The 26759-nt window shown below is 42.9% G+C and overlaps 1 protein-coding gene across 4 annotated transcripts; it reads left to right on the forward strand.

Moving 5' to 3' along the window:
* The first annotated feature begins 225 nt into the window (after positions 1 to 225).
* LOC120900408 (protein numb) lies at positions 226 to 24806 on the forward strand. Of its 4 annotated transcripts, none has more exons than XM_040307364.1 (4): positions 5873 to 6483; positions 20786 to 21422; positions 21587 to 21835; positions 21902 to 24806. In XM_040307364.1, exons 2-4 carry the CDS (start codon positions 21345 to 21347, stop codon positions 23321 to 23323), a joined length of 1749 nt encoding a protein of 582 aa, XP_040163298.1. In that variant the 5' UTR covers positions 5873 to 6483; positions 20786 to 21344; the 3' UTR covers positions 23324 to 24806. The 4 variants fall into 4 exon arrangements, with proteins under 4 accessions (XP_040163301.1, XP_040163298.1, XP_040163299.1 ...); XM_040307365.1 differs by lacking the exon at positions 5873 to 6483 and adding an exon at positions 19367 to 19727; XM_040307366.1 differs by lacking the exon at positions 5873 to 6483 and adding an exon at positions 19367 to 19648.
* Positions 24807 to 26759: the final 1953 nt, after the last annotated feature.

The following is a 26759-nucleotide window of genomic DNA, read 5'->3' on the forward strand; positions in this document are numbered from 1 at the left end:
ATACTAAAATTATATCTTACCTTAAACTTCTCGGATAACAGACCACCTTCTCTAACGCCATGTGAGTGTAACGAAAAACAAAATGTGTTCCAATTTGCCCAACCAGTCGAACAACCAGCGTCCAGTGTGCCAAGTTCGGATCTCTCACAGAGAGGCTACATGGAGTCAACGCGCACGCACATATCGTGGGGATGCGATTTTCTTTCAGTTTAATCCCACCCCTCACGGCGTTTGCTCGCGAATTCGTACCAGCGTGGTGGAAATTGTATCGGCTCCGATTTCCATGCCTACTTTGGCCTACTGTGCTGGCATGGAGCTGTACGGAAAATAGCTTTGCGGTGGCCTGGATCGCTGGTGTTCGAGTTACCGATTATTTCTCCCCCATAGCTGCACCACACAAAGGCAGCTGCGGCACGCATTCGTGAAGCAGCAGAGCGCGTCTTTGTCGGAGCCACGACAGTATCGGTACGGGTACGGTGCCAGTCCGAAAATCGCTAGTAACCTGTGATGGCCAGTAGACTAGAATCCAAGCACCGTGTATCGATTAAATTCTCACTCTTTTCGGTACGGTAAGTGGGTGTTTTTCGTCACGTCAGGCTCGCAATGAAAATTTCTTGCATACACACAAACAAATGCTGGCGCATGCTGTCGGGTTCCACCGTTCCATCGCGATAGCATCGCTGTTTGTCGTTGGAATTGTTCCGTGTGTCTCAGCCGTGGTAGTCGTGCGTGCAGTCATATATGCACGATAGGCTGCCAATCCTGTCCAATTTGTGATTATCGCAAACAGTAGGGGAATTTCTACCCCACCAGGCGGGAGAAAAGGTTAACTGCGAGCTAGTGTGACCGAGCGAGTTGGTGCTTGGAGCGTTAGTTTTCCATCGCCGGAAAAGCCCGCATGGAGCATCGGTGTGTTGGTGTGCAAAGTTTTCACTGTGTGCGGCTACTCGTCGTCAAGTGCCCGAAAAACAACAAAACTCCCAGCGCAATGATCCCTGGCGGCTTGTGATTTGTGAGAGAAAATCATACTTATGTGCACATCCGCTTTGCTCGGTCGAATCGAGATTGTGTTGAGGGTTTGAAAAAATTGCCTGCTTGCTTACGTATCTTAGGTTTGTGGCAATGGATGAAAGGAAAGAGTGCTGAAGCAGTTGTAAGCGGGTAAAACGGTGAATCAAAAGTGAAACTCGAATTTTTAATTGGTACACAACAAATAAGCAGCCAAGCCGCCGAGATATGCTACACTTTCCTTCCCTGCCGTAATCGTATCCGCCCTCGTTGCCCTCTCAACGTCATCATCAGGTGTGGTGAACCAAGCGAAAGGCTCGTGATAAATGGTGTGAGAAATACCGCCTGCATAGTGCATTGTGATAGTTTTGCTGCTGCTGCTGCTGCTGTTCGTTCGTTCACTGCTTCAGCGGTTCAGTGTAGTGGAGCAGTAGTAACACGCCACAACCCCAACAACAACACATCGAAACGTGGCCGTAATCAGTCACAACCATTGGGTTGTATCGCACGATTTCGAAATCTCACACACACCTGCGGCCACTCCTATGAGTTTTGATGCACTGTGCTGTGTGCCCCTTGCTCGTGTTTCGCCCATTATCGCTGAATCGATTCAGCGTTGCAAACGGCGCAACCACAACACTAGCAACCCGATAGATAACTTCTAAACACATCGCCAAACACACCGACAACCCTACAGACGGTTCAGGTAAGTTTCGTTTGCAGCTTTCAAATGATTTGAAATATTGTAGAATTGTGAAAGGATACACCTGACTTACCCATAGGAACGCTGCACAATATTTCCTCATGTATCATAAGTTCTTCAAGCAGAATATAGGATCAGCTACCGCACTAAAACAAACATTCGGCAGGTTTTGCAATTCACCGGAATCGTTATGTAACTTTTCGCTTCTTCGTTTCCCTATCGATGGAAGCAGCATGAAGCGTGCCAGCGAGTCATCTACATTACTGTAAAGATCATTTCAACCCGGTCACTTTGTCCATGTACAGGAAGAGCAAAATTATGAATGAAATCAGCACAAACCAAAAGTCAAGTGCCGTCTGCACGCGAACCTCGCCGCCTCCCTGATCAAATCCCGCTGTGTTACTAGGATACCATTTATGGTTCGGTTGCGATTGCAGTAATCTCGGTCTGTCTTAACCCATGCCCCCCAAGTTTGAAGTTTGGAGTTGCAGTGTCGTGCAAATTGTGTAATCCAGTTGACCTCGTTTTGCTCGCCGACCGTTACAAGGCACTGTGCCATGGGTGGCTTCTGCTGCACCATTCCGTTCACATCTTTCATCATCATCATCACCATCATCGTCATCATATGTCGCTTCGGAAAAGGAACTGTTTTCGAGCGAAAAATACGTGAGCGGTTCCAGCAGTTCGCTGGTGGCCATGTGTCCGTACGTTGTTTTCTATACTTCTCTCACTATCCTTGGGTTTGATGTTACTACAGTTTCTTTGATCGTGCCATTTTTTTTTTTTTTGGCGTGAGCAAACACATGGGCAACCACTAGCAATCACTAGGGTTTACTGATGCAAAACGAACAAAACGACACCATAATGTCAACTGCAAGCCGATCTCTTGGCCAACATAAACGAGTTGACATTGTCGCACCCTTTTTTCCATTGTTGCTACCTCCTCCATGCCTGCCTACATTGCTGCTACCATGTGGGAGGCATTTGGCAACGATTTCTCCAGCATGCAGTGCGGAGGCAAGCACCACTACACGTTTGTGTTCTACACTTTTCTTGTACTACACTTCCTTTCCTGTTAGTTGATACGGTGTGCAACGAGACGGAAGCAAATTTATAATTGTAACTCAAAGCAAAGCATCCGGGGAGGCCGGTACACTATCAAATTTAGCAACCGGTCGCGAACGTGAAGCTGGAACCATGAGTGCGTGACCAACTAAGTAAACGAGATTTTGACCAGACAAATTCCGTCGTCTGAAGAAGATCAGCTCATTTAAAACATTCCGACGTGGTATTTAAACTTTGGTTGTATTTTAAGTTCACTTGGAAAGCGTTAAGCTATATAATGGTATCGCATAGTATTTGTAAAAAATATACAATAGTTTGGCCGGTCTGGTGGTACAGTCGTCAACTCTTACGACGTAACAACATGCCCGTCATGGGTTCAAGTCCCGAATAAACCGTGCCCCCATACGTAGCACTGACTATCCTGCTATGGTAACAATAAGTCACTGAAAGCCAGGCTCACTTCACTAAGTGGGTACAGGCAGGCCTTGACTGACAGCGGTTATTGTGCCAAAGAAGAAGAAGATACAAAAGTTTATAGCTTTTTATAAAAGTGATGTTAAACGAAAATAGTTTCATATAACCAAAATATATAGGATATTGTTAGTTATATATATAGGGATTTCTAGTTATATGCCTGGATAACACTCCTATCAGTGTGAAAACTGACAGATGATGTGGAACTATAACAAACTTCCGTCTCAATCAATGAATAAAAAAGGCATTCCCCAAAATTCATAAAAAAATAATTAAAAAAAAAACAGAAAAGATCACAACCCAGTCTAACTTCTGCATCTTCACCAATAAATGTTATTGGCGGAACTAGTCTGACATTAGGTATTTCTTGTTTCAGGTAAATAATCTAGTGATCTATGACTTTAAAATAACAGATTTTTCCTCAATCTTCTTTCAAAACCACATGGAAAAGGGCACTTTAATTTTGCTCAAATTTCGATGCTACATCCTACATTACTCATCTCATTGATTTATTTTATCAGCTTCTAAAGACGATACTATGGTTTATCTGACATAAGCGAGATTATTCGTTTATCTTATCTTGTTTGATTATTAGTCATCGGTTGTGTGATCGAAAGAAATGGCCGGCTGAATTCTACGATGCACGTCCGGGGACCAATATTTTACGTGATCAAAAAATGCAATTGATGGAAACTTTTAAAAGAAAATGTAATAAGCCGCTAGCTTGCGTAAAGCAATCTGATGTAAAAATGAAGGATACATTGTATTCTAATAGGGGCACGCACTCTCAGATTGCAAAACAAATCAAAGCAAAGGTTGTAGAATAAAGTCTATCACAAATCACTTCCTAGTAAGGATCGGGCGTTTTATCGTATGAAATTCTTTTTTTCAACGCAAAGATGTATTTGTCCAATCCAATCAGATATTTCAATAATCAAATTGTTCAATGTGTGAATCAAATCATTGAAAATAAACAAAAGGTTGGTAGGATTTACACAATTGTTTGCTGGTGTAGATTAGATCAACAATTCAATGTTTTTCAAATAAAAAATAACAACCACCAGAATTAAACCTCTGTTGTGTCATAAACATATTTACCTAGCAGAAAGACATATATTTTATTAACGATGAGTAATTTGAAATAAACATGATAGAATATGTTTTAAACATAATTTGTGTTTCGATTTTGGTTAGTTGATTGAGAATTTTGAATTTGTAAGGTTCTAATATATAATTGCGCTCATTAACAATCCTAGAAAAGAATAATGTTTGAAACGTGTGTATACTTATTCCCTTTATTTATTTCTTCTTATTTGTCAATCCTTCGATATAGTTGATAGCATTATTCAAAACAAATTCGTAAAAACTCCTCACACAGTTAAGATCATGAAATAATTTTTGCCAGCAGTAAACAAATTGTACTCAGGGGCATATGTTAGACGAGCACACGTGTTTGTGGACAAAATCTCAGTCATTCCGTTAAAAAAGGAAATCAGACACACTGCATACGCGCGTCTCCGAGTTACCACAAACAAAAACTATTTCATTCAACGGTGTACAGACCGAACGATGTTGCCAGCAAACGGACGGTCTTCTACTGTTCAACTGCTTCGCACTGCACGATCAAACAACATAACGAAACACACATTTTTTTTAATTGATTTTTATAGAGACTTTGAGCCTTTCGGCTTCATTCGCTTCTTAAAAACACACATATGTGCATCAAACACGATTTCAAATGGCTTATGCACTTAGATGCTTAGGGAAGAAAGAGAAGAATGTATTATCGATATTCAGCTGGATTTTGAGCACAAAATTTTGCTCGTTCAAATATCTTCGATTCTCTGAAAAATTATGAAAAAGATGTTTAAAAATATAAATTTTATGCTATTTTTTTTTGTTAAAATTCTTAAATAACTGTACTTAACTGTAGAAGATCGCTGATCATTGTGCAGTTTAAAACAGTGAGAAGATGAGAAGTGAGAAAACTGCTCGAAATTACCACAGTGAGAATCGCACACCTACCTGCGCGGACACAACGGTGCAAAACAGTTCGTTCTGTCCAAATTAAAATTAATTTAGCTCGTGTAAATTTTCTTGTTTGCCGATAACTAAAAACAAATCTTGAATTTAATATAAGACCTTAATATGAAAATTTATTCGCATGTTGTAAAACAAATTCAAATATTACTCAAATAAATAGAAAGAGTATACTATTTGGTAATAAATGCAGCAAGTGTGTCTCACTGTGCCTATTTTCGAGCAACTTTATCATTACCAACTTTTGCTAAATTTTAAATCGGCATATGATCAGACAAATGTGTAAGCTTAAAAAGATAACATTTGGTGAACCATCCATTTGAATACTGTACAAAAAACAATTTAAGTAGATATTCCTTTGTTTTGGATAAAACCGCCCTGAAGATCATAGCCTCAGCCGTTCCCTTTCTTGCGTGCGTGTAAGCAGCTGTGTGCGTGAGCGTTTCAATATCCAGACTGCGTGTAAAGGTGTGCGTGCAGCTGCTGCACACCGTTGCATGGTGGTGTTAGTGTGGTGTAGCAGAAACGGTTCAAGTTCGACCGTTACGGGTAGCGTCGTTCGTTTTGCACGCCGTTCAATGAAATAGTTTTTGTTTGAGGTAGTTCGGAGGAGCGTGTACGGAGCGTGTCTTTCGTTGCCGCGGACGTCCACAGCGCTGTTTTTCCACTCGGGTAGTGCGTTTCGTGCGGTGTGAGCGTGTAGTCGACGTTGTGAATCGCTACCGGAGTGCGTTTATGGAATTTCTATCGGAACCATCCGTGTGCATCGATTAGATTCGGGATTGTTTTCTATTCCATCCAGTCCCGCGAGTGATGATCATCGCGTCTAACCTTTGAGTTGCTGGGTATCACGATCAATGAGCGTAGCATGTATTTATCGGGCAGCTGCTTAGTGGTTGGGTTGAATTTATGAAATCGATAGCAATTATGTGCCCCGAAGCTCGGGCAGTGCCAGCAGCAACCTTTCCGTATCTTGCAATTACTGTGGAAACGAAAGTGCGTGTCTTTTGTGGGAAAGAAAAGAAATCGTCTCAATCGTAAAGCAACCGACCCGAGTGCGCAGCAAATTTGGTGATACCGCGCGCAGTGGTAGTGAATGAGTTTCGTGGCATTAATTATCGGTGCTGCTTGTTGTGGAAAACCGAAATCTCGAAACAACCGGAGGAACTCCGAGCTCTGGCAAAGACGAAAAGGTAACAAAAAAGCTCATCATTTTTCGGCACAGCCAAAAACGCGAACGAAATAACGTCAGTTGAAAGAGCGTACGAAGAAGGGGCATTAAAGCACAATAGAAGATAGCAAAACACACACACACACTCGCACAAACGCTATAGCACAAGTCGTCGTTCAACACAGCAAGCAAATAAAACGAGAGAAAAAAAAACCTGTTGCAAAAAGTTCGATGTCCCTCCGCTCGGATCTGCTGGTCGAGTTGGCGAATTGTAGGAAGATGTCGATCATCGCATACCAGGAGTGGTGCAAAATGTTGGGAAAATGTTCTACCCTTATGCTTAAATTATACGCCTCAGTCTTTCGAGGCCCATGCTATGCGCAGGTACTTAAAATACTTACCACTTCCGGTCAATTAGGCGTTTCCTGGAACGATCGAAACCTGGAATCGAACCTCTAAGCATCAGCATCATTCACCCCTCCCCCGATCCTCCCATGTTTTGCATTTGAAGTCGTGAAATATCGAACCGGATTGAATCACAGCAGACGATCTTCAGAACCTCATCACAAGGCTATAGGTGAATATCACGTTCAGTTCGTTGAATACCAACCAACTCTCTATCCCGAGAACTCGATCTTAGCCGAGGAAAGGAGAGGGATGTTGGAACACCTTCTTGCATGCTCTACCCTCGTTGAAGCTGGTTTTCATGGCTTCGCATACCGTTTCGTCGATGTGTTGGCTGCCCAAACCGGTTCCAGTGTTAGTTTTCTTCTTACACACCGGACCACACCACTCCAGGGCCACGGATGCTGACGTAGTTCTCGCTTCGAACGACAACTCTTCTCCACGGTATGAGGATGATGTGTGTGTGTGTTGTTGGACGGTTGGGGACGACCCGTTTTGTTAGTAGAGATCTGTTGAGCTATGCTTTGCCTTTTAAACATGGTCACGGTAAATTCTCTTTAACTGGTTTGAGGGATGATAAATGCAGCACAAACAGAATTTTGCATTTTGCTAATTTCCATCGTACGAGATCAATGGAGCTGGTATCCGATCCCTGCACAAAGGATTTTTTCCTGTCCTAATATCCTACTTAAGACGAATGATCCACGGGGAAGCGTGGAACCCAAGATGAAGAAAGTTCTTAGATTTGCGGATAGATTAGTTTCTTGCGGTTTTTAGCCTTCAATTTCTATGAGAACTCGAAGTTCCCGATTAAGAATAAACCTACGACACGATAATCCTACCAGCTCTCTTGCACCTCATTCGGCTAGGATCGGTTACAGCTGTGAGCTTTTCGCAGGACAACACGCGTTCACCCTTCAATGTCGTTCATCCGGAAGACGTGTGTTTGCGATTCTGTGCCGCACAAAAATGAATTGTTTTTCGTGTCACACCATATTTATCTGTCCTAATCCACCGGAGATGCGTGCGAAGCACGTGGAACAGGTTAATGAATCCCTCTAGGGAAATAGGATGTTCAGCTTAACCCGCAAGTTTCTTATCGGTTTACTGTCCCGGGTGCTGGTTGGGTATTTTCCTACCTTACATTGAGTTGATCTGAGAGGTGCACGGTGTTGTCCGACTGAGGTTACAACGGGTCTGCTGGATTTTGCTTGTCTCGCGGTTGTAAATGTCATTAAAATCTCGCCCACCATCTTAAGCAAACGTCGCTATTTGCTCTGTGAAGAAGCAATCCACCGTACGGCACGTTTGTGGCCCCGGTGGATAGCGTTTGTTGTTTGGACTGCCTTTATAACGTGACCTTATATTGGTTCGCGGGCCGGGCCCGGTTGATGACACATGTTGTGAGCAGTGGGTGAGTGATAACATACCTTCACGGCTTCACAGATCTTACTCGGCCGCCCCACACAGCATCCTCACACACACGGGTTTGTGCAGATACGATGATGCGGCTGGCCAGTACCGCCCCATACTTTTGCTTCTTTAGCCGTATTGCGCTTGTTTGCACTGATAACTTGTAGGTTTTCTTAGATGAGGCGAACACGAGGTGCCAATTTAGCGGTTGAAAAGTGTCTGGATATGGCTACTTTGACTCTAGCCCGTACGCCCCTGTTGCTCGAATGCGCAATGCGCGCGAACTACACTACACACGTTGCTCGTTTTTTTTTTAAATGCCTGGGAACATACGCCCGAAGGAGCCATATCTTTTATTTTTGCCCGTGTGTTATGACGGGTGTGTAATAATAAATGTATTAAACACATTGCGGAGCAGTTGTGGTAGGGGGTCACAAATTTTTAAGAGCGTATTTTTCAGGCAACCATGTATCCAAATAACGAGCTGTATTCTTTAGTTTGAAGATATGTGCGGCGTGAACTGGAAGCTCGCTTTTGTCTGTGCAGGTTACAGTTGAAGGTTAGGTTGGAGCTTTTCCTTTTCCTGTAAGAGGACAGTGAGTGGCTAACAACGAATGTTTAACTGCATTTTGCAAAAAATAAACCGTTGCGAGTTAAAGAGTGTGTGTGTTAATCTTAAGAAACTTGCGCTGAGTGACATTGAGTATGAAGAATCTAAATTGTTCGAACTGGAGTGTATTTATAAATTTAAATTATTAAAAATTATCTTTCGAACTTTCGTGAATGTTATTATTAGTTTGAAATGATTGAAAGCTGCGAGAGTGCAACACCATCCTCTCGTAGGTTGTTTGCTTCATCTTTTCGAGATCGACCTCTTTCAATCATACGTACACACACACACCAACGACGTCTTTGGAACGTGTTGTGTTGATCAATGCGCAAGACTCAGGAATGTTGGCTGGTCTGCGCGGATAAGAGGTGGGCAAAAACCTGTTTGACCGGCTTAGTTTGCTTCGTGGGGACCACCGGGGCTCCGGCTTGAGCCACGGGAAAGGGTAGTAAGTGGACGGTTCCTTCCCAGTGTGTCTGGCTGGAGCCACCTTTTTCTTCGATCGCGTGGTAGTGTTGGTGTTGCTGCTTGCACTGCAGGCACTGCAAAACAAGTTGCCACGCAAGAAGCGGACTTTCCATCACCACCTGGGGCCTGATGATGTGTTTTCTTGTGTGTACGTACACTCGTTGTTTTCTTCGGCTGCGTTTTGCAAACCCCACTCCATTCTGGGGTCGGTTTTGGACGGCTTGTGCGTGCAGATCTTCGTGGATTGGCCATTGCATGAATCATGTTTTAAGCTAGAAAGCATTCGAATCGCCAATGGTGAATAGTTGTCAGGGGAATGTAATCATATTTGGAAGAATGTGGAATGGAATTTGGTTGAAACACCGTATGCAACAATGTTCGTCGAACGAGCAATGAAATTGTGTTCAAAAGCAGTTGCAATCAACACAAGTGCGTGCGGACTTGTGCTTGTGTTAGGTAGTTGTGTGGTTGTGAATGTAAATGTTGTTAATTTCAATGCTTCTCCTGCTAGTTACTCATTATAGTTGATAATCACTTTAGCTTGCTGTGTTGTGTTTTAATAAAAAATCCTACTAATGTAGAGCACCTTCTACAGCCTCATATCTCCAATACAAAACCCAAACAATGTCAAGATGGAAAGCACGTGGAAATCTATAAGCCGGAAAACTCATCATATGGCAACACCTGTTCGGGGTGTCTATTTGTCGGTAAACCCTTGCAAAGTTGAATGCCATTTCCATACCATTCAAGGGCAACAGTTGACTCCCGTGTTACGGTTCGTTAGATGGCTTTCCTTTCGTGCGAGGGAATTTCATCCTTGAATTTCCACCGCGAGAGGGGCTACGTTACGGTAATGTTGCTGCGGCGGATATTGTAATCGATGGTGCAAACATCCTTCCGGATGAATTACACTGCTTTGTCGTCCTACACAGTGCAAGAAAGCAAGAAACGTGCATGATACTACTCTATCCGCCTACGGCTTTGGGTAAAATTGATTTCTTAAACAAAACTTACGGCATTGCCGTGCCTATTATCTGATGTTTGTTTCAAATTTTTATGAGTAACAGGAGTAATGCTCAATAGATGTTTACTGTTGGTTTAATGCTGTCGTGTGCTCTATATTCAGCCCATACCCAGAAACAGTATGGTTGCAAAGGACGAGAAGAAACCGACAGTTTACAGAAGGCAGATGGAGAAAGAATTCAACAGCAGCGGGCCGGCAACATCTGCTCACACATATTTACGGCATGCGTCGAAGAAAGAGGGCAGAAAAGGTATTACACAAGGAACATTTTTGGCTAGACACAGCATACGAATAAGGACCAGCTGATACAGTTGACTTTTCCTCCGTGTGCCTGTGTGAGTTTCTTTGGCATAAGGTTTATTGTACTTTTGATTTCACTATAATTCAAGAATCAGAAGACTTCAATGACAGGAAGAGGTGTTGTATATGTAGTGCTGTTTAAAAGCGATATGCTATTTTCAAGAGGAAATATTTGTTTCGTTCTGATTTGCACACGTGTCATGACCATACGCAATGAAGGCTTGTCCATGGACCTTGAAAATAGCAAAAACTGTACATGATACAGGATGTGTTTATATCTATAACAGTTTACATAAAACAGTTTACTATTATAAGGTCAGTTTAGCACATTTTTGTCAATGTTTTATAAATATCCATATTATGGACATATATTTTTATCTTCTTTCATTACTTGATGATTCAATACGTTTAATTTTATTTTATTTAATAATTTTATTTTGTTTAAGTGACGCCACAAACATTTTTTTTACAAACCCTTTTTATATGTATTTGTAGAACAGCATTTTTTGTGTGTCAACATTTTAGTCCAATTTTGACGATTGTTGTTTGATGCGATGTTTCTAAATTTAACCCGTACAATGAGTAGCTAATGGCCAGTAATCGGTTTCTATATTTGACTCCCAGCCCAGCTTTATTAAATTATGTTAAAAAAAAGGAAACGATTTCCCCTCGCATCGTGATACGGAGGAAATGGTGGCACAATAAAAATCGAATATAGCAAAAATTAATGGCAGCAAAAGAAAAGGGTGCTAACAGCATCTGCGCTCCATTGCTGACGCGTCGAACACAGCAGTTGACTTATGGAACTGTCCTTGACGAAATTGAATTAATTATCGACATTCAAGCGAAATACCACTGCGTGCGGCTGTATCACTAGCCTGCTCTCTGTGCCACTGACTGATCGGTGGCATTTACGAACGGAAAGAAAATCTACTAGTGTTTCGGGACGCGGGGAGTCACGCCAACCGGCCGGCCTAGCAATCCAGCACTACTTAATTAACACAATTAACAGTGATCGGAAGCATAAGCCGGGGTGTCGGGCATGCTGCTGAGGGTAGTTTGTATCTAGCACCCTCGCGCGTGAAACCATCAAGCACTGCGCGACTACCACGATGCTGGCACGATAGATGTAGCGGTTCAAAATCACGAATCTGTGTGTGTTCGTGTGTATTTCTCTCTCTCTGTGACTCAGTATAGTAACATTAAAGTGGTTAAAACTAATATCAAATCCCGTGGTATGCTGGAATGCTAATAGTTCATTAGTGTATAACGCAGAGCATGGAGTTGTGGTTCCCGTCGATGAGACATGAGGGAATGATTCATCGCTTGAAAATGGGAGGAAGATTCACTTCAATCCGTATTGAGCTCAATGACACCCTCTCGATGACTCATCACATTCACCTGGCCGGGTGTGTGTTAATGTGGGTTGTTTGAGAATTGATGTGGTTTAGCGGGTAAAGATCAAAAAACGGATATAGGAAATGAAAAATGTTGGTACGGTGTAACACTGGGATGGATATTTATTTAGCTAAGATTTGTCCAGATAGGCTATTAAACTCCGCCTAAATCTGTTGTGCATGTTTGAAATATTCACTTAAGTCGTTGATTCATATGTTACCTTTGATTGTCTGTTTCATGTCTAGGTGCTTGTATGTCCTAATCATTCACGATTCATGCTACACAGCTACGCGCTTAGAATTATCTGTTAGACGGTTCAATGAACATTGCTGTTAATTTAGCCAGCCAGCAACAACTTGCAAATCAATCCACTCCATGGAAAGGTGGTGGTTTCCTCACAATTGTTGTGCGGTTTGTATTGGAATTGCACATCTATTGAGGCGGCGATGGATAGAAGTAAACATTTTTTTCAAATTCAACCAATTTTTGTTCTTATTCTCATTTTATACTCTCTCCCTCTCTTTCTCTGTCTGTCTGGCGAAAGCTGGCTCGAGTGGCGGATGAAAATTACCTCCCTGTGTTATATGCTCGTGTGCCAAATAAAGGGAGCAACCTAATTTACACGCATCGTGTGAAGGGAATGTATCGGCTCATAAAAAAAGGGGTTCTGCTCTTCACAGTTACTTTGACCCAAAATCAATTGGGCATCCAGCTAACCTACCTGTTGTTGGCCACCCGACTAGGGAAATTCAATAATGCGCTACATTAAAGTAGGTTTGGAAATGTACCGCCATCATACCATTAGCAATAACAGGCTAGCAACTTGACCTTTCCGTACTGATTGGGAAAGCCTTTTAATGAAGAATGATTTTTTACCACTTTTCAATTACTTTTTTGTTTCTGTGGGTGTGTGTGTGGTGTTATTTTAGGGATAGGAAAATACAATTTAGATGAAAATTGCAAAACCCCATTTTACATGATATATACAGCTCAAGCGGAAGCAATTATTAACACGTTCTCCAATTGATGCCAAAAAGCATCAGCAGGATATCCTGCAACTGGTCGCTGGCTAGTGTAATGTCGTCACTGTCACTGCCGATAGAAGATCCCCCTTGTTGTTCGTTATTCTCACCGGCCCGAACGAAGAATGTGTGGAGCATTCGGTACAGAATCGATGATGGTGGAAAGACATCGGCCACAACGATGCAAGCGGGTGTCAACGTCATACCATTGCCACCCTCCTGTGTGGTGGACCCAATTCTGTATCGATGCACTTTTTGCGCACTGCATTCCGCCGGCATCATTGTTCCTATTGCCGCCACACATGCTATTGATACACAACCAGCACCAGTTGCAGCAGCGCGGGGTGAATGAACGAAATATTGAACGTCGTCCCGATTGGTAAGGGGCGGATGATGGGAGGAAGGAGTACCACAATGGTGTGTATAAGACGGTCTGCTTGGGCTATATAGACGCTGGGCGAGCGCGGGTCACCAGTGATTGATTGATTGAGAGGAAGTAGCGTGGGAAGAAGGACAGAAGAAGTGTTATTGCTTTCATTTGTCGTTTGAGAACCAAGCAGAGACACATCGATCTCGACACATTACAAGTGATTGAATTCCCAACCACACTAGACTGCAGAGTAATACTTGTACTTTTGCAAATAATGTTAAAATATTAAAATGTACCACTTTAGTGTGTAAATTAACATTCGCTCACACAAGTACGCAGAATTTTCCTACGTACGGAACGGATACAGTTTCCATACATTTACTTTATTACTTTCTCATTTTCACGCATCTCTTTAACACACACACACACACATGCACAAATTTATTCAATTACAATAATTAGCTGGTCATGAAAATAAAAACGGCGATGGGTTGGTGGTTCGCGCCACTAACGGCTTCGGACGATTTCTCGCATCCACGTTTTACTTACCCTCCCCCTTTTACATGCGCAATTCCCACGCTTATTTATTTTGTTTAATGATGGAAAACTGCATCCCTCGCATCGCACTCTTCTCCCTATTTGAAACAGATGAAAAGCGGTGCCACGACCACCATCCGCCGGGCCCCGGGACGCACGGTCATCACCAACCGCACCACCACCATATGCTTTTTTGCTGTTGTTATTGTGGCTCTCCCTTTTTCGAATCGAAGCATTTCCCTGTTCGATAAGACGCGTACCGGGGTCTCCGGATTGCATTCAGAGGCAATTTTCCCGTAGGCTTTTTTTTCCTCTTTCTCTCGAACCAATTCTCACAAAGGAAGTAAATTCAGAGACGCGAAGCGGGGATTGGATTTCTTCTGCAGCTGAGTGTAGGAGTTCAAGATTTTCTATCGACTATTTAGGCGACGGTTATTAATTCGTTTGTAATTTATGAACCAGTTAGGTGTGTTAGTCGAGCTATTCTATAGCGCTGCGCTCGAATCTCAGTCCCTTATAACTAGGGTCGCGATGGTGCAGCAGGGGGACAAATCTCAAGGACTCCCATTGAAGTACCATCACCCCACCCTGCCGCCGTGCTGGAGAAGTGTTTTCATTTCCTTTTTAGTTGGCTCACAAATGACAGAAAAAAACAGCATCAACGGAGGTGGGAAAAGTTTGGGAAAACAACTTAAAAAAAGGGTCCCCAGTTTTTCAACGCCACTGTATAGGTTTCAAAAAAAGGCGAGATTAGATTTCAAGCGAGCGAGACGAATATGGAAATCGGAAAACTACGGGCGCTTGCCTCTCATCAAATGTGTGAAAATTATGCGTTACCCGTGTGGTGGTAGCGCTAGTTAGTTAGTGGGTTTATATGCTGGAGGGGCGTAATGTCGTAGAATCTCGGCACACGACTCAGTTCGCGCGCCGCTTCCACACTGGAATAATGTGCATTGAAAAGTTCCCTTAAATCACGTACCGGTGGTGTGTGCAGACGTAGGGCATTATTATGCTTTCACTGCATGGTATGGTTTTGGCTAGAGGAATATATTCGTTTGCTTGTATAGTTTTCACGGCAAATCGCAAGCATATGGAAGTGATATCCTTTCGTCTTGATTTAGTCGTTGGATGCTGTAGGCCATCTTCAGGGGATTGCATCTAATCCGTGACCGTGCGGCCGATAGGAGATCTCCCGGCAGACGTTTCATGTACACACAATCCGGCACTAAGCCGGAAACTCTCTTGTGACACGTGCGTGATTTAATATTGTCGCAGCACACACCACCAATGTGTGAAACGTGTTCTTGCTTGCTTTACCACTGTGCGGATTGTGTAGCGTGCACAGAGCGTGGTGAACAAACTAATGTGATTCTGAAGGCTAATCATGTTATAATAGTCATTAAAACTGAAACTGAAGCTGTGTCAAAAATGTTCTTTTTATCTGCTTAATTATTGTCTGCCCTTGCCAAGATGGTTCCTTTTTTTCTGTGGCTCTCTCTAAAAAACACATTCACATAATGCTGCGGACCTCAAAGTGACAGCCAAAGAGTTGAGGTCATTGTAGAAAGAAGAAACAAACAAAAAAAGGCACAGAATTGAGAATTCAAATTACACAACAGCGGGTTGAATACAACACACCGTATGGTCGAGGAAGCATAGCGTCCCGACGTCCTGCTGCTGCTGCTTGTCACTCGCTTCCATTCCAATATCGCACCGATTATACGGACCTATGAAACGTGTGGTGGTGGAGTGTCATCAGGCATGCATCAGAGGTAGCAGCAGAAGCATATGCGGATACCAGTAATGACAAGGGAAGTTTGGAGTATAGTATTTTCCCACCAGCGCGCACACACCACCGTTCTGAAGTGACGTGGTGAGTGAAGCCGGTAGGTGAGATCTCCCATCACACTGCTGGGCCAAGTTGTGTCGTTGTGCGGGAAGTATGCGTGTGCTTCTGTTTTTTGTTTAATACTTTTCCTCCACCCTTCCCTCGGCGTGGCGGCAATGTGGTGGAGGGATAAACGGATTCGGTTCGCTGAGCAGAACGGTCATAATCGTCCTCCTTCCGGCAGGAAGGGGTCTAGCTTGTGTCAATTGGTGGACACACAAAAAATGTGTCATGCAGACTGCCCAGACGCGGAGCCAGGTCAATGACAGTCCGGGGAAGGAAATTTGGCTACTTTTAGTTATTTGAGTATTTGAGATTATCATTTTAAAATGGTTTGATTCGGGATGCTTTAGACGAGTGAAAGAATTTATGCTTCTCAAAATATAAGAACGTTTGCATGAAATCGGACAGATACTTAATTTTTACCCTCTTTCTCACGATCCAGGGATATGCAGTATTTATATGGTGTAATAATTTGTCCCGTTTGAGAAGAAGAATTTTCACATCATTCAAATTGTACCACCTCATGGATGACCACCGATGTGTTTCTCATTTGAACCACGGAGAACCTCACGGATGAGCTGAGCTGCCGGAACACAATGGGGTGTTTGAAGAATTCCCAACCTTTCCCGGGACTCTCTTCGGTCGGGAAGAAGGGATTATCAATAGTACAGTTTGATTAAAAACGCGTCCAAGCTTATTTGGCTTTAGTTGTTGGAAAATGCCATGCCAAAGACGTCGACCCTAACCGGAGGGGGAAATGATGGTTGGTGTGAAATTTTCCCAAGCATAAATTAGCAAAAAAAAAAAGACGGGCATTCGCTCGCCCTTGCTCTCTCCTTCTTTTTCGATCATTTGATACCTTGCTACGGCAACGACAGCAGCAACAGGCGCGCCGCCGTCTCGAAGGTCAAAATAAACGATGAAGACGAAGCGATCGTGGAGAAAAGAGCGTAACGAAGGAATTCGCTAGATTTGGGTTTTATTTTCCCCCTTTGCGATGTAGTGCGGCCGGTCGGGCTTCTGGAGCAAGCGATTGCACTGTGAATAATACGCCAGTTTCGGAAGGGGAAAGTTCTAAGTCAAAATCTCATCTCCCTACCTTTTATAAGGATGTTGGGATTTTCTTCACGTTGTGCATTGAGGAGAGTGGGAAAACGAGCCGCACAAGAACGACTGGTGGGAATTCTTGGCATCTCGGTGCGAATTTATAATACTCAACGACCAAGAGCGTACACACAGCCTTCTCTATTCGTCAACGCAGCTCTGACAGGGAGAGGGCACCAGGGCTAGGGTTTGTGACGACCATTGTTCCGAAAATCGGTGCCATATAATCATTGTTATTTACCCCATGTGGATGTGATGCCTCTCGTGGAAAGGTTGTGGTAGCTCGATTAAGAATTTGCGTGCTGCAGAACCGAACCGATGGTGATTTTCTGCGCCAGTCGATGATGATGGAGTTCGTTTTCCTGTAGGAAGGAAATCCGGTTTTTAATGTAGGGGGCGTCTGCATTACTCTCACATTCAAGCACGAAATGACTCGCCTTCATATAGGCGATAGAGTTGTAGTGGTGTGTGGTATACGTATGTGTGGCATGATCGTTACCACTTTCTGACTCATGATAAATAACAAATCAATTCACCAGACAGTTCCCGCTCCGTAACAAGTGCTGTGCCCTTGTTGTATTAGATGAAAATATTTTTTTATTTATAGTTAATGTTGATGCTACAGGACTATATTTTGCAGTTTTTAAAAATTGGCAAAAATGTTCGAAACAAAGAACAAAGAAATTCAATGTAAAGAAACCATGCCTAACCTTCGGTTCGCGTCAACACGTCAGGCAAAACCCCTTCGGGTAACCATCCATCTAATACTGCATGATAATCGCTTAAAAGGTTCACATACCAGTAACCTAAAACCATGCGTCGGTCTCGACCTTCTACCATTCGTCTATCGGGGGCTCCTTGGTTAACTTTCGATTGGGTACATATTTGCCATTGCATTGCTGTGTACCACACATATCGATATAACCACCACCATGCGGCTATGCACAAGAAGCCAACATTGCATTGCATTAGTGTGGCCCCTCGTCGTAGCTGCGCGTCGTCGTCGTCGTGTTGCTGATTGGTCGGGTTCTACCGACCTGTGCTGCATGCAATGTTGAAATGTTCTACCATCGCGGGGGAAACCCTGGGAATTTCGTAGGCTTGCTGTATCGCAATGCATGCGATACATAGTTCTATCTAATAACGATTGAAACAGTAGACCGAAGGGGCCTACACACATGCATTTCAATCGTATCCTCGATTCCTTGCTCTTTGAGGGGGAACGGTTAAAGGCTCAGGAATGATGAGATCGTGTGAATTTTGTGTTTCGTTTTATTGCGATCTTGTAGCAGAGTCTTCTGATTGTGTTTACTTTCTCCTGGTAATGAACTGCATGGTCAAATAATTGAGTGGCGGGTCACCTAGGAAAGGTCAATTCATACATACTGCTCGGCTAGAAACAAATGAAGGAGGACAATTAAGGGGTACCCAGAATGGGGTGATTCTCTCGACGTGGCTAAAGTCTTCCATAACCTTATCCCATTAATCATGTTTTGCATATTAGAATGGTTTGGTTGTATGTAAACCTTCCGGGCACACTAATGATATCCGGCGTCATCATGGCTTAGCAACTATTGTTACATAATTTGTCGCGACTTCGTGGACGCACCAAACGCAAACTGTCCCGGAGACGAGGGAAATTCATATACACATTACATACAATGTATAATGATGTTCTTAGTACAGTCTTACTTATAGCGTTAAAGTTGTGTATTGGTTACTTGAGTCCTCATCTTTCTAATATAAACACGTATGTTTTACATAATACATAAATCTGAAGATGGCTTTTCGAATGACTTTACTTTTGGGATAGTCAAGAAAATCCTCTCCATTATATCGTATCTTAAGTGCAGTAATTAAATTAGAACAATTTATAAGATACTCCCGGAGAAATTCCAATTCCATCCGTTAAATAGTTTATAAAATTAAAAATAAAAAGTAAAACAGTTCCAGCTCTTGGGTGGATATAGTGTTGGGTCCGTTCTGCAAGCGGAGCTAGACGCACATTTAGATATTGAACGTTGAAGTGGTGTGGTGTGTGGCGTCAGGTAAGCTTTGGGTAGCGTCCATACTACCGGTGTATTGGTGCGAAACAAACATGCCAATACCGTTACCATAGCAAGAAGGGTAGGGCTGTAAAACGTTACACGATCACCCACACTGCTCAAAGACGGCTGGTTCCACGAGAGAGCGAGAGAGTTTTTAGAGAAGAAAAAAAAAACACAGCAATTTGTGTTTGGTTATTTCGATAAGCTGCATTCGGTACTGTGGCCACATTGTCAGTATTAGGTTTCACATTCGAACCACGCACACACGACCCCGAGTACTCGCGCTATTGGTGTGAGAGAGGGCACACGGCTAAGCCTAACGCCACCACTCGAATACATCTCTGCGCGACGTCATTATCGAACCACCGCCGTGTTTGAGTGTTCTGTTGGTTTGCTGCTGCTGCTGCTGCCGTGTGTGCGTTTCATTTACGAACGCAGTCAAAGCAAGCGGCAGCGGCTGGGCGTTTTTTGTTTTGAACGTCGGCAGCAATACCTTCGTTAGTACGCGGCGTGTGTATTATATCTACCGTAGACATAGCAGAGCTGACGTCGTCAAGACGGTGTCAGGGTCGCGTACACACCATATCACGGGAACAAGTAAGCGGCAAGCTTTTCAAAGGAAACCAACCACCCCATCCAACTGGCTGGAGGGATGTTTCTTCCTTTTTTTACTATAGTAAGTGATCAGTGCAGAGATCGGAAACAGTCCTAAGGGGTGTTTTAGGAAGAAAAAGCTGGATTGCTCCGTTGTCAAAAAAAAACCCATTAACCAGTAGGAAGTGGTGCAAGGAACTAGGTGTAAGCGGAATATGGAACAGTGTGGTAATAATTTAGTTGAGATCGTCGTTTTTTGTGTTGGTGATAAACATTCTTCTTAAGAAGTGCATGTGCGGGAAGGTTACTTTACGTAGGCAGCAGCACAACTGCTGCAGGATAAGTGGTGTGAAAGTGGATTTGAATCTAATTTTCTCACATTTAAACGCCCATTTACAAGAAGTGAAATAGCTTCTCAGTGTTTCAATGAGCAATGCAGTTTGTCGTTGATGAGCGTAAATCCCATTCCAGGGGTAATCCGGAAATACAATTATCGATCACCGTTTCATAATCGCGCCGCACTGGATCGATACGCGTATTCCCCCCCTGTCAACTCATAATTTGAATACTTTTGCGGGTTTCTTACGCTTATGCATTTTGAAATAGGTGGTGCTACCTTTGGTTTAGGAATGGGTCGTATGATTCAACACACAATCCATCGCACAATGCAAATTTTATAAAAATTCGTAGCCGTAAATGGGATGTGTAATATGGCAATAAAAGTCGTTTAATGTTTGATCCAGGCAGAAACATACTTTTCGGATCATTGTTATCTGAGAGTGCTAGTTACATTTCGGTAACGGAATGCTGTCGTCATGCCATGGATTATTAGTAAGTGCAGCTGCGGACGAACCTAATTACTATGGCTTACGAAACGTGATACACGTGATTTGGTGTGGTTTTCTTTAAACGAGTAAACTAATATTATAATCTGTTCAGGGTAAAGTTATTTTTACGCAAAATTAAGTATTCTCGTTTACATCCATTAGTAACAAATTTACAACATTTCCTGAAGAAATTCGGTCTGCTCTCTTTCAACTGACATTAATTGCTGTTCTTGGCGTAAACAAATCGAATACTTATTCACACGTCCTCGACGCTCTCACGTATATCATCAATCGGTGCATTTTTCTTTTACAGTGAAAACCTTCCAGCAGAAACCAGACAAAGTGACCGGTTCTTATGAGTCATGACATAAATATGACCAAAGCTCGCTCTATCTTCACGCTCCTAACCACCGTGTCCGGTTGAATCTTAAGCGACAGTGCATTATAACTTGCAACGATCCGTCGTTACTTTACGATTGCCGCTGGGCGCCTGTGTTGCAACAAGACATCACACCCGAGAGAGAGAGAGAGTGAGAGAACCCCTGGCCACAACAAGCCATAGTGTGCCATACTTGCAAAACGACCTCGACATCGAAAGAAGCAGTACCGTTGTAAAGCACACCATTTAGCAGAATTAACTTGAGCGATTTTGCTTTACAAACGCTTAACGTGCTTTTCTAAATGTGATAAATCAGCAGCTAATCAGTGAAGGCTTTAGCACACGCGGAAGACAACAATTTTCTACCTCAGTTCAGTCGTTGAAGGTTGAAATAACTCGAAGGGAAAGAGCAGAATCGCTCTACACCAATATTAGAAGAAATTACCTCGAGTGCTTTGTAAGCGCCGATTTGCTTCACTAGAAAAGCGACAAGATGGGTAATTCGAATTCATCACACGAACCTCTGGAGCGCGGTTTTACCCGCGGAACGTACGGAGATGTTAAAAATGCGGTTAGTACAAATTCAACACTCATCACAATACTAATGTTGGTGTATCCTTTCACAATATATACATATATTCACTATATAAACATAATATATTCTATCGTTTCAATTGTAATAGTTTATCAAATAATAATGCGATTTGCTTGTTTGCTTTACTTACGATGTTGCAGAAATCAGCTTCATTCCGACAGAGCAAACGATCACCTAAGAAAATGGATCGATTGCGCAAATCATTCCGAGATTCATTCCGTAGACGCAAGGACCGTGTTCCAGAGGCGGCAAAGCCCCACCAATGGCAATCGGACGAACAGGCAGTCCGTTCGGCTACATGCACTTTCTCGGTGAAGTACTTGGGATGCGTAGAAGTATTCGAATCTCGTGGGATGCAGGTGTGCGAGGAAGCGTTGAAGGTGCTACGGGTAAGTCAAATCCATCGCAATATGTAGCAGAATGTAATCGAATGTATGTGTTTTGTATCTTTTTAGAACTCGAGGAGACGTGCAATACGAGCTCAGCTGCATGTAAGCGGCGATGGACTTCGCGTGGTTGAGGATGATACTAAGGGTTTGATCGTAGATCAAACTATCGAAAAGGTTTCGTTCTGTGCGCCGGATCGTAATCACGAACGAGGCTTTAGTTACATCTGTCGAGATGGCACAACGCGTCGCTGGATGTGCCACGGTTTCCTGGCCAGTAAGGACTCCGGTGAGCGACTGTCTCATGCGGTCGGCTGTGCGTTCGCAGTATGCTTGGAGCGCAAGCAGCGTCGTGATAAGGAGTGCGGGGTCACGATGACATTTGATATGAAAAATTCCACCTTTACGCGTACTGGCTCCTTCAGGCAGCAGACAATGACGGAAAGACTGGCAGGTGGGACCGATACAGCGGTTGTTGCCCCGCAACAGAACAACAACGCGCCGAAACCGTACAATCCGTTCGCGATTGAGCGACCACACGCGACACCCTCGATGCTGGAACGTCAGGGAAGCTTCCGTGGATTCACGCAGATTGGGTCGGCCTCCCCGTTCAAACGTCAAATGTCACTGCGAATAAACGATCTTCCGTCCAATGCCGAACGACAGCGAGCTTTTCTCGAACCAGGCACTCCCCAGCGGACGACCGTTTCGCCCATTCCGGAGGTATCTCCGCAGCCCACGGACACCGTTAGTCAGCTGTGCCAGGAACTGAGCCAGGGATTGTCGCTGCTTACCAAAAACGATACGGATGATTTTTATCTGAACAAAGAGCTGCATCTTAAATCATCGGTCACAACCGCCACTACGAACATCACTTCTAGCACAATGGCAACTTCCTCATCGGTGACTATGAATAGTTACGTTCCTGGGCTACTGGCTCGCAACGGTCCGAGCGATATCGGTCAGCCTGCATTGCCGAACTTGCCGACGCTATCAGTCGTGCCAACAATCCCACCACGATCTATTTCGCCGCTCAACAAGCAGCAAACGCTGGATCTATCCGCCCTTGGTAGTCACAGTGGCAGTAGTGCAAGTAATAATACGACTCACAGCCTTGGCAGTACCGGTGGTAACAGCAGTAACAGCAATAGTACCGCAACCATTAATCCCGTTACCGGTGGTTTCCCAGCAGTGGCAGAAACGATAGCGGTCGCTTCTACCACCACATCCTCCTCGTCCAGTGGAGTCGTTCCAATCGAAACGGCATCGCCTTTGCCTAATCCAGAACAATGGTTGGGACAGATTGTAAAGAACGTATCCCCTTCTCCACGGCGTGCCCCTTCACTGCACAACCGCGCAAAGTCACTGAACGCTGCCGATCCGTTTGACGCTGAATGGGTAGCCGATGTAGCGAAGCCGGAAATACATAGCACGAACCCTTTCATTTCGCCCCCAAAACCTCCGGCCCAGACGTTCCAAGTGCATCTGTAAAGTGCAGTGTCATCGCTGGATCGCTTGCTCCGTCATTACTGCCTACCTATTGCCTTTTCTGGGCCGAAGGACAGAGCAAGCATCGTAACTGTGGAAACGCATTCCGTGCGCTTTCGCCTTTCCTTGGTGCTTTCGGGGTGTTTATTATGTTTTGGGGTAATCGTTGAATGGTAGCTAAGTGTATCTGAATTATTTGATTGTTATCGCACCACATCGATGGAAAGCTTGCCGAACCCGGGAACCAAGGGACGAGCGACTTGTCCTCGAAAACGTTGCGATTTATTGTTTAAGCCAGACACGTTACACTCTGGGACTATATATACTTACGTGCGACCAGCTACGGTGCTGTAACAGTACTTAAGCGTAGTTTTGAACGAAACATTCTCATGAGCAGCATTTTATTATATGATTCTTTTTTCCTACTTTATCCAACGAACGGGCGATTAAGTGAACTTATTCTACAATTTGTTTTCTTACCTAAAGTTGACACTGGTAGAAATGCTTACGTTTAAAATCCAGTTTCATTCCGATACAATAGCAAACTATCTGATTTGAGATTTACAAAAAGAAGCGTCCTAATCAATATTCTCATGTACTCCATCGTTATTGCGGTATTACTTTATCCTAAACTTGTACGACACAGTTCTGTCTACAGAACAGCATATCCAAGAGAATGTTGCTAGTATTTGTAACGAAGGGAGTAGCTTCATTCGAGCGGTAGGCAAACCTATACTTAAACTAGCCCAATCTATCTGCTAGCAAACGCAATATTGCTATTAACAACCTAAGCAGCTTAACCTACTATTAACCCGAACAAATGGAAAATAAAATGATCAGCGATATGGCTTATAAAGCTTTACCTGTAGTGTATCTATCCGCTGGCTGTGCTAGGCTCCCCGTACCGGAAAAAAAACACGCCGAAATAGCTATGAAAGTATTGCTTTGAAATGGTTGCGTAGCAGAAGCGGAAACACAGAACGGGAGTCGCACACGATTAGAGGTACCAAGCAGTCAGTTGCAAGTAATCACAAATAAAAAGTGTAGTTTAAAAGCTGCAACTGTAGTGAATAGTATAAATTAGCAGTACTGCACAAATGTAGTTGCGAATGGCCCTGTATGGAGCAGCAATGCAAATGATCCAAATTCCCGCGAGATAACAGGCCGATCTAATGTACTTAATTAAAAAAAACGATAAACGTCTAACAATACCAGCCTATCAATCGTTAGCAATTGCAAGCGATTCTGAAATTTGCTGTTGTTTGGTTTTGCTGAAATGAAACTAACCGGCAAGATGGTCGTAACCAAATAAGAAATCTGGCAAACAAACCTGTTCAACTTCTGGCAGTCGTGTCTAAAACGTGGAAAATTGAAAAGAAAATATAGCAAACGTATTGTGATTACTAATATATACAACTATTAGCATAAAATTATGGTAATGAAATAAGAAGGAGCAAAGTAAAGGAAACATTGAAAACAAATTTAACAATTTGATGAAATGAATTAAATTACGAAAGAAGTATGCAGCACACGAGAAATCCTTCAAACTACAAACGAAGAAAAAAAAACATCTCAAATGAAAGGACACAACATTGACAATGAACACGAACGTTCTTGCGTGCCTGTTCTAGTTAATTAAGCGTGCAAATGCTACGCAAAAGTATGCTACGCCTGTCCTGTAGAAACTTTTCTGTCTATTTAAATTGTTGTCGTTTTAGGTTCAGCTGGCGATTAGAGAGAAAACAGCAGCAGTAATAGCGAATGTAAATTCAAATGAAATCATCATATCCTTGAGTTTGATGTATTTGCGCTTGGATTATATTTTGTACAGCAATTAATTTTACACAGACGTACATTTTACAGCTTTTGCTTGTAGATATGTGTAAATATATGATAGGAATGAAGGTGTTAAACCTTCCTCGTTTTGCTTTACGCGATCGCCCTTTGAAGAAGTTGTTCAAGTTGGTCGATGGTCTATAAAATTGTTTTTTTTTTTGCCGTTTGTCAAATAAGAAAATGAGCCGCATGATTGAAATTAAATCAATGACGAAGTAATGGGAATAAGCTGTGTCTCAAAACACAATTTCACTACAAAATACAGAAACATGTGAATTCTGCTTTGCTCTGATAATGCAAGTAGCGCTGATAGATACATACAATTACTTCTACTGTCTATCAAATAATGTCATCAACAGATTGTCCAAAGTTTCAATGCATTTGATGCATTTAGTTTGAAAGAGATAGAGAGAAATAAGAAGAAAAACCCATAATTTGTCCCATAAGTGCACCTGCCAAAGCAGATATCCAGGAAAGATTTGGACTGCTGCGTATTATTACCGAAATTTCGAAGACATATCAATTTTCTATCCACTTTAGATGATGCAAACACCTACTGGACGCTTGCTACTAGTATATGAATGACCGAGACTAATTTACGAGTCAAAGCAAAATTAAACTCTCCCGAAATTCAGCAAACGAACGACACAGTATACACTTATATACACCGAAAAGAGCTTTTTTTGATTCCCAAATCTGGCTCCCCGTTTTGTCAAACACTTATTGAATCTTTTTATACACAATTTACCATTGGGGCAATAGCGCTCTCAACATGCAAACTACTGGAGCACTGTTATTGGATAGCTTCTCATCATTGGATGGCACACATAATACATTACAATGTAATAGTCGTATCGAAAGGTTCGAAGCAAAGAAAACATACACACACACAGGAACGATAATAATATTTACTGATAGTTCATTTCTCATCGTACTCGATCATTTCATCGTAATCCTCATGATACTACTGGGTACGCTTATTTACTGAACACGCGTTGTTATTAACACGGCAAACAATATTATATTGACTGATGTTCGCGTTCCGCGGCAGCACGTTAATTGAAAGTGATGTATAATTGTAGCATCTTTTAATATCACACCATAATTTAAACAGACGAAAACCGAAGAAATGTAATGCTGTATATGTTGGGTAGGAAAGTCCAACAGAGTCCGTTTATGAAACAAAAATGCATAGATCAAAAAGGCAAAACACGTGAAACAACGGCTGGCAGGAGGATAAACCATCGGAATGGCATATCTTGCGAAAAGTTCTTAGTTGCAAGGGAACGGGCGCAAGGTAACATCAACCCGACTGCACTAGTAAGGCAGCGATTTGCGTAGCGAAACGAGAACAACGGTACCAATTTATTGAACTGTTATTGATGATATATATATACACATAATTATGAAAATAAATCAATATTCAAAATGGAAATCAAAAACCAAATGTTTTACGGAAAAGATGATGATGATGATGATGATGATAAAGTCCTATGCTACACCAACGCAGGTTTCAGCATGACGGAGTATTCTTAAGATGTAAATATGAAAAACACAGTAAAGAAATTAGCGTCCAAGACCCAAGACGATCAGCCGAGTTCCA

This window comes from Anopheles arabiensis, chromosome 3 (assembly GCF_016920715.1).
Source record: "Anopheles arabiensis isolate DONGOLA chromosome 3, AaraD3, whole genome shotgun sequence".
NCBI lineage: Eukaryota > Metazoa > Arthropoda > Insecta > Diptera > Culicidae > Anopheles > Anopheles arabiensis.

What these genes read in the sequence shown, in the direction of transcription:
- LOC120900408 (XM_040307364.1), top strand. Translation starts at nt 21,345, where the DNA reads ATGGGTAATTCGAATTCATCACACGAACCTCTGGAGCGCGGTTTTACC. An exon ending in ACGGAGATGTTAAAAATGCG is followed by an intron (nt 21,423 to 21,586) that starts GTTAGTACAAAT and finishes ACGATGTTGCAG; the next exon opens with AAATCAGCTTCATTCCGACA. An exon ending in AAGCGTTGAAGGTGCTACGG is followed by an intron (nt 21,836 to 21,901) that starts GTAAGTCAAATC and finishes GTATCTTTTTAG; the next exon opens with AACTCGAGGAGACGTGCAAT.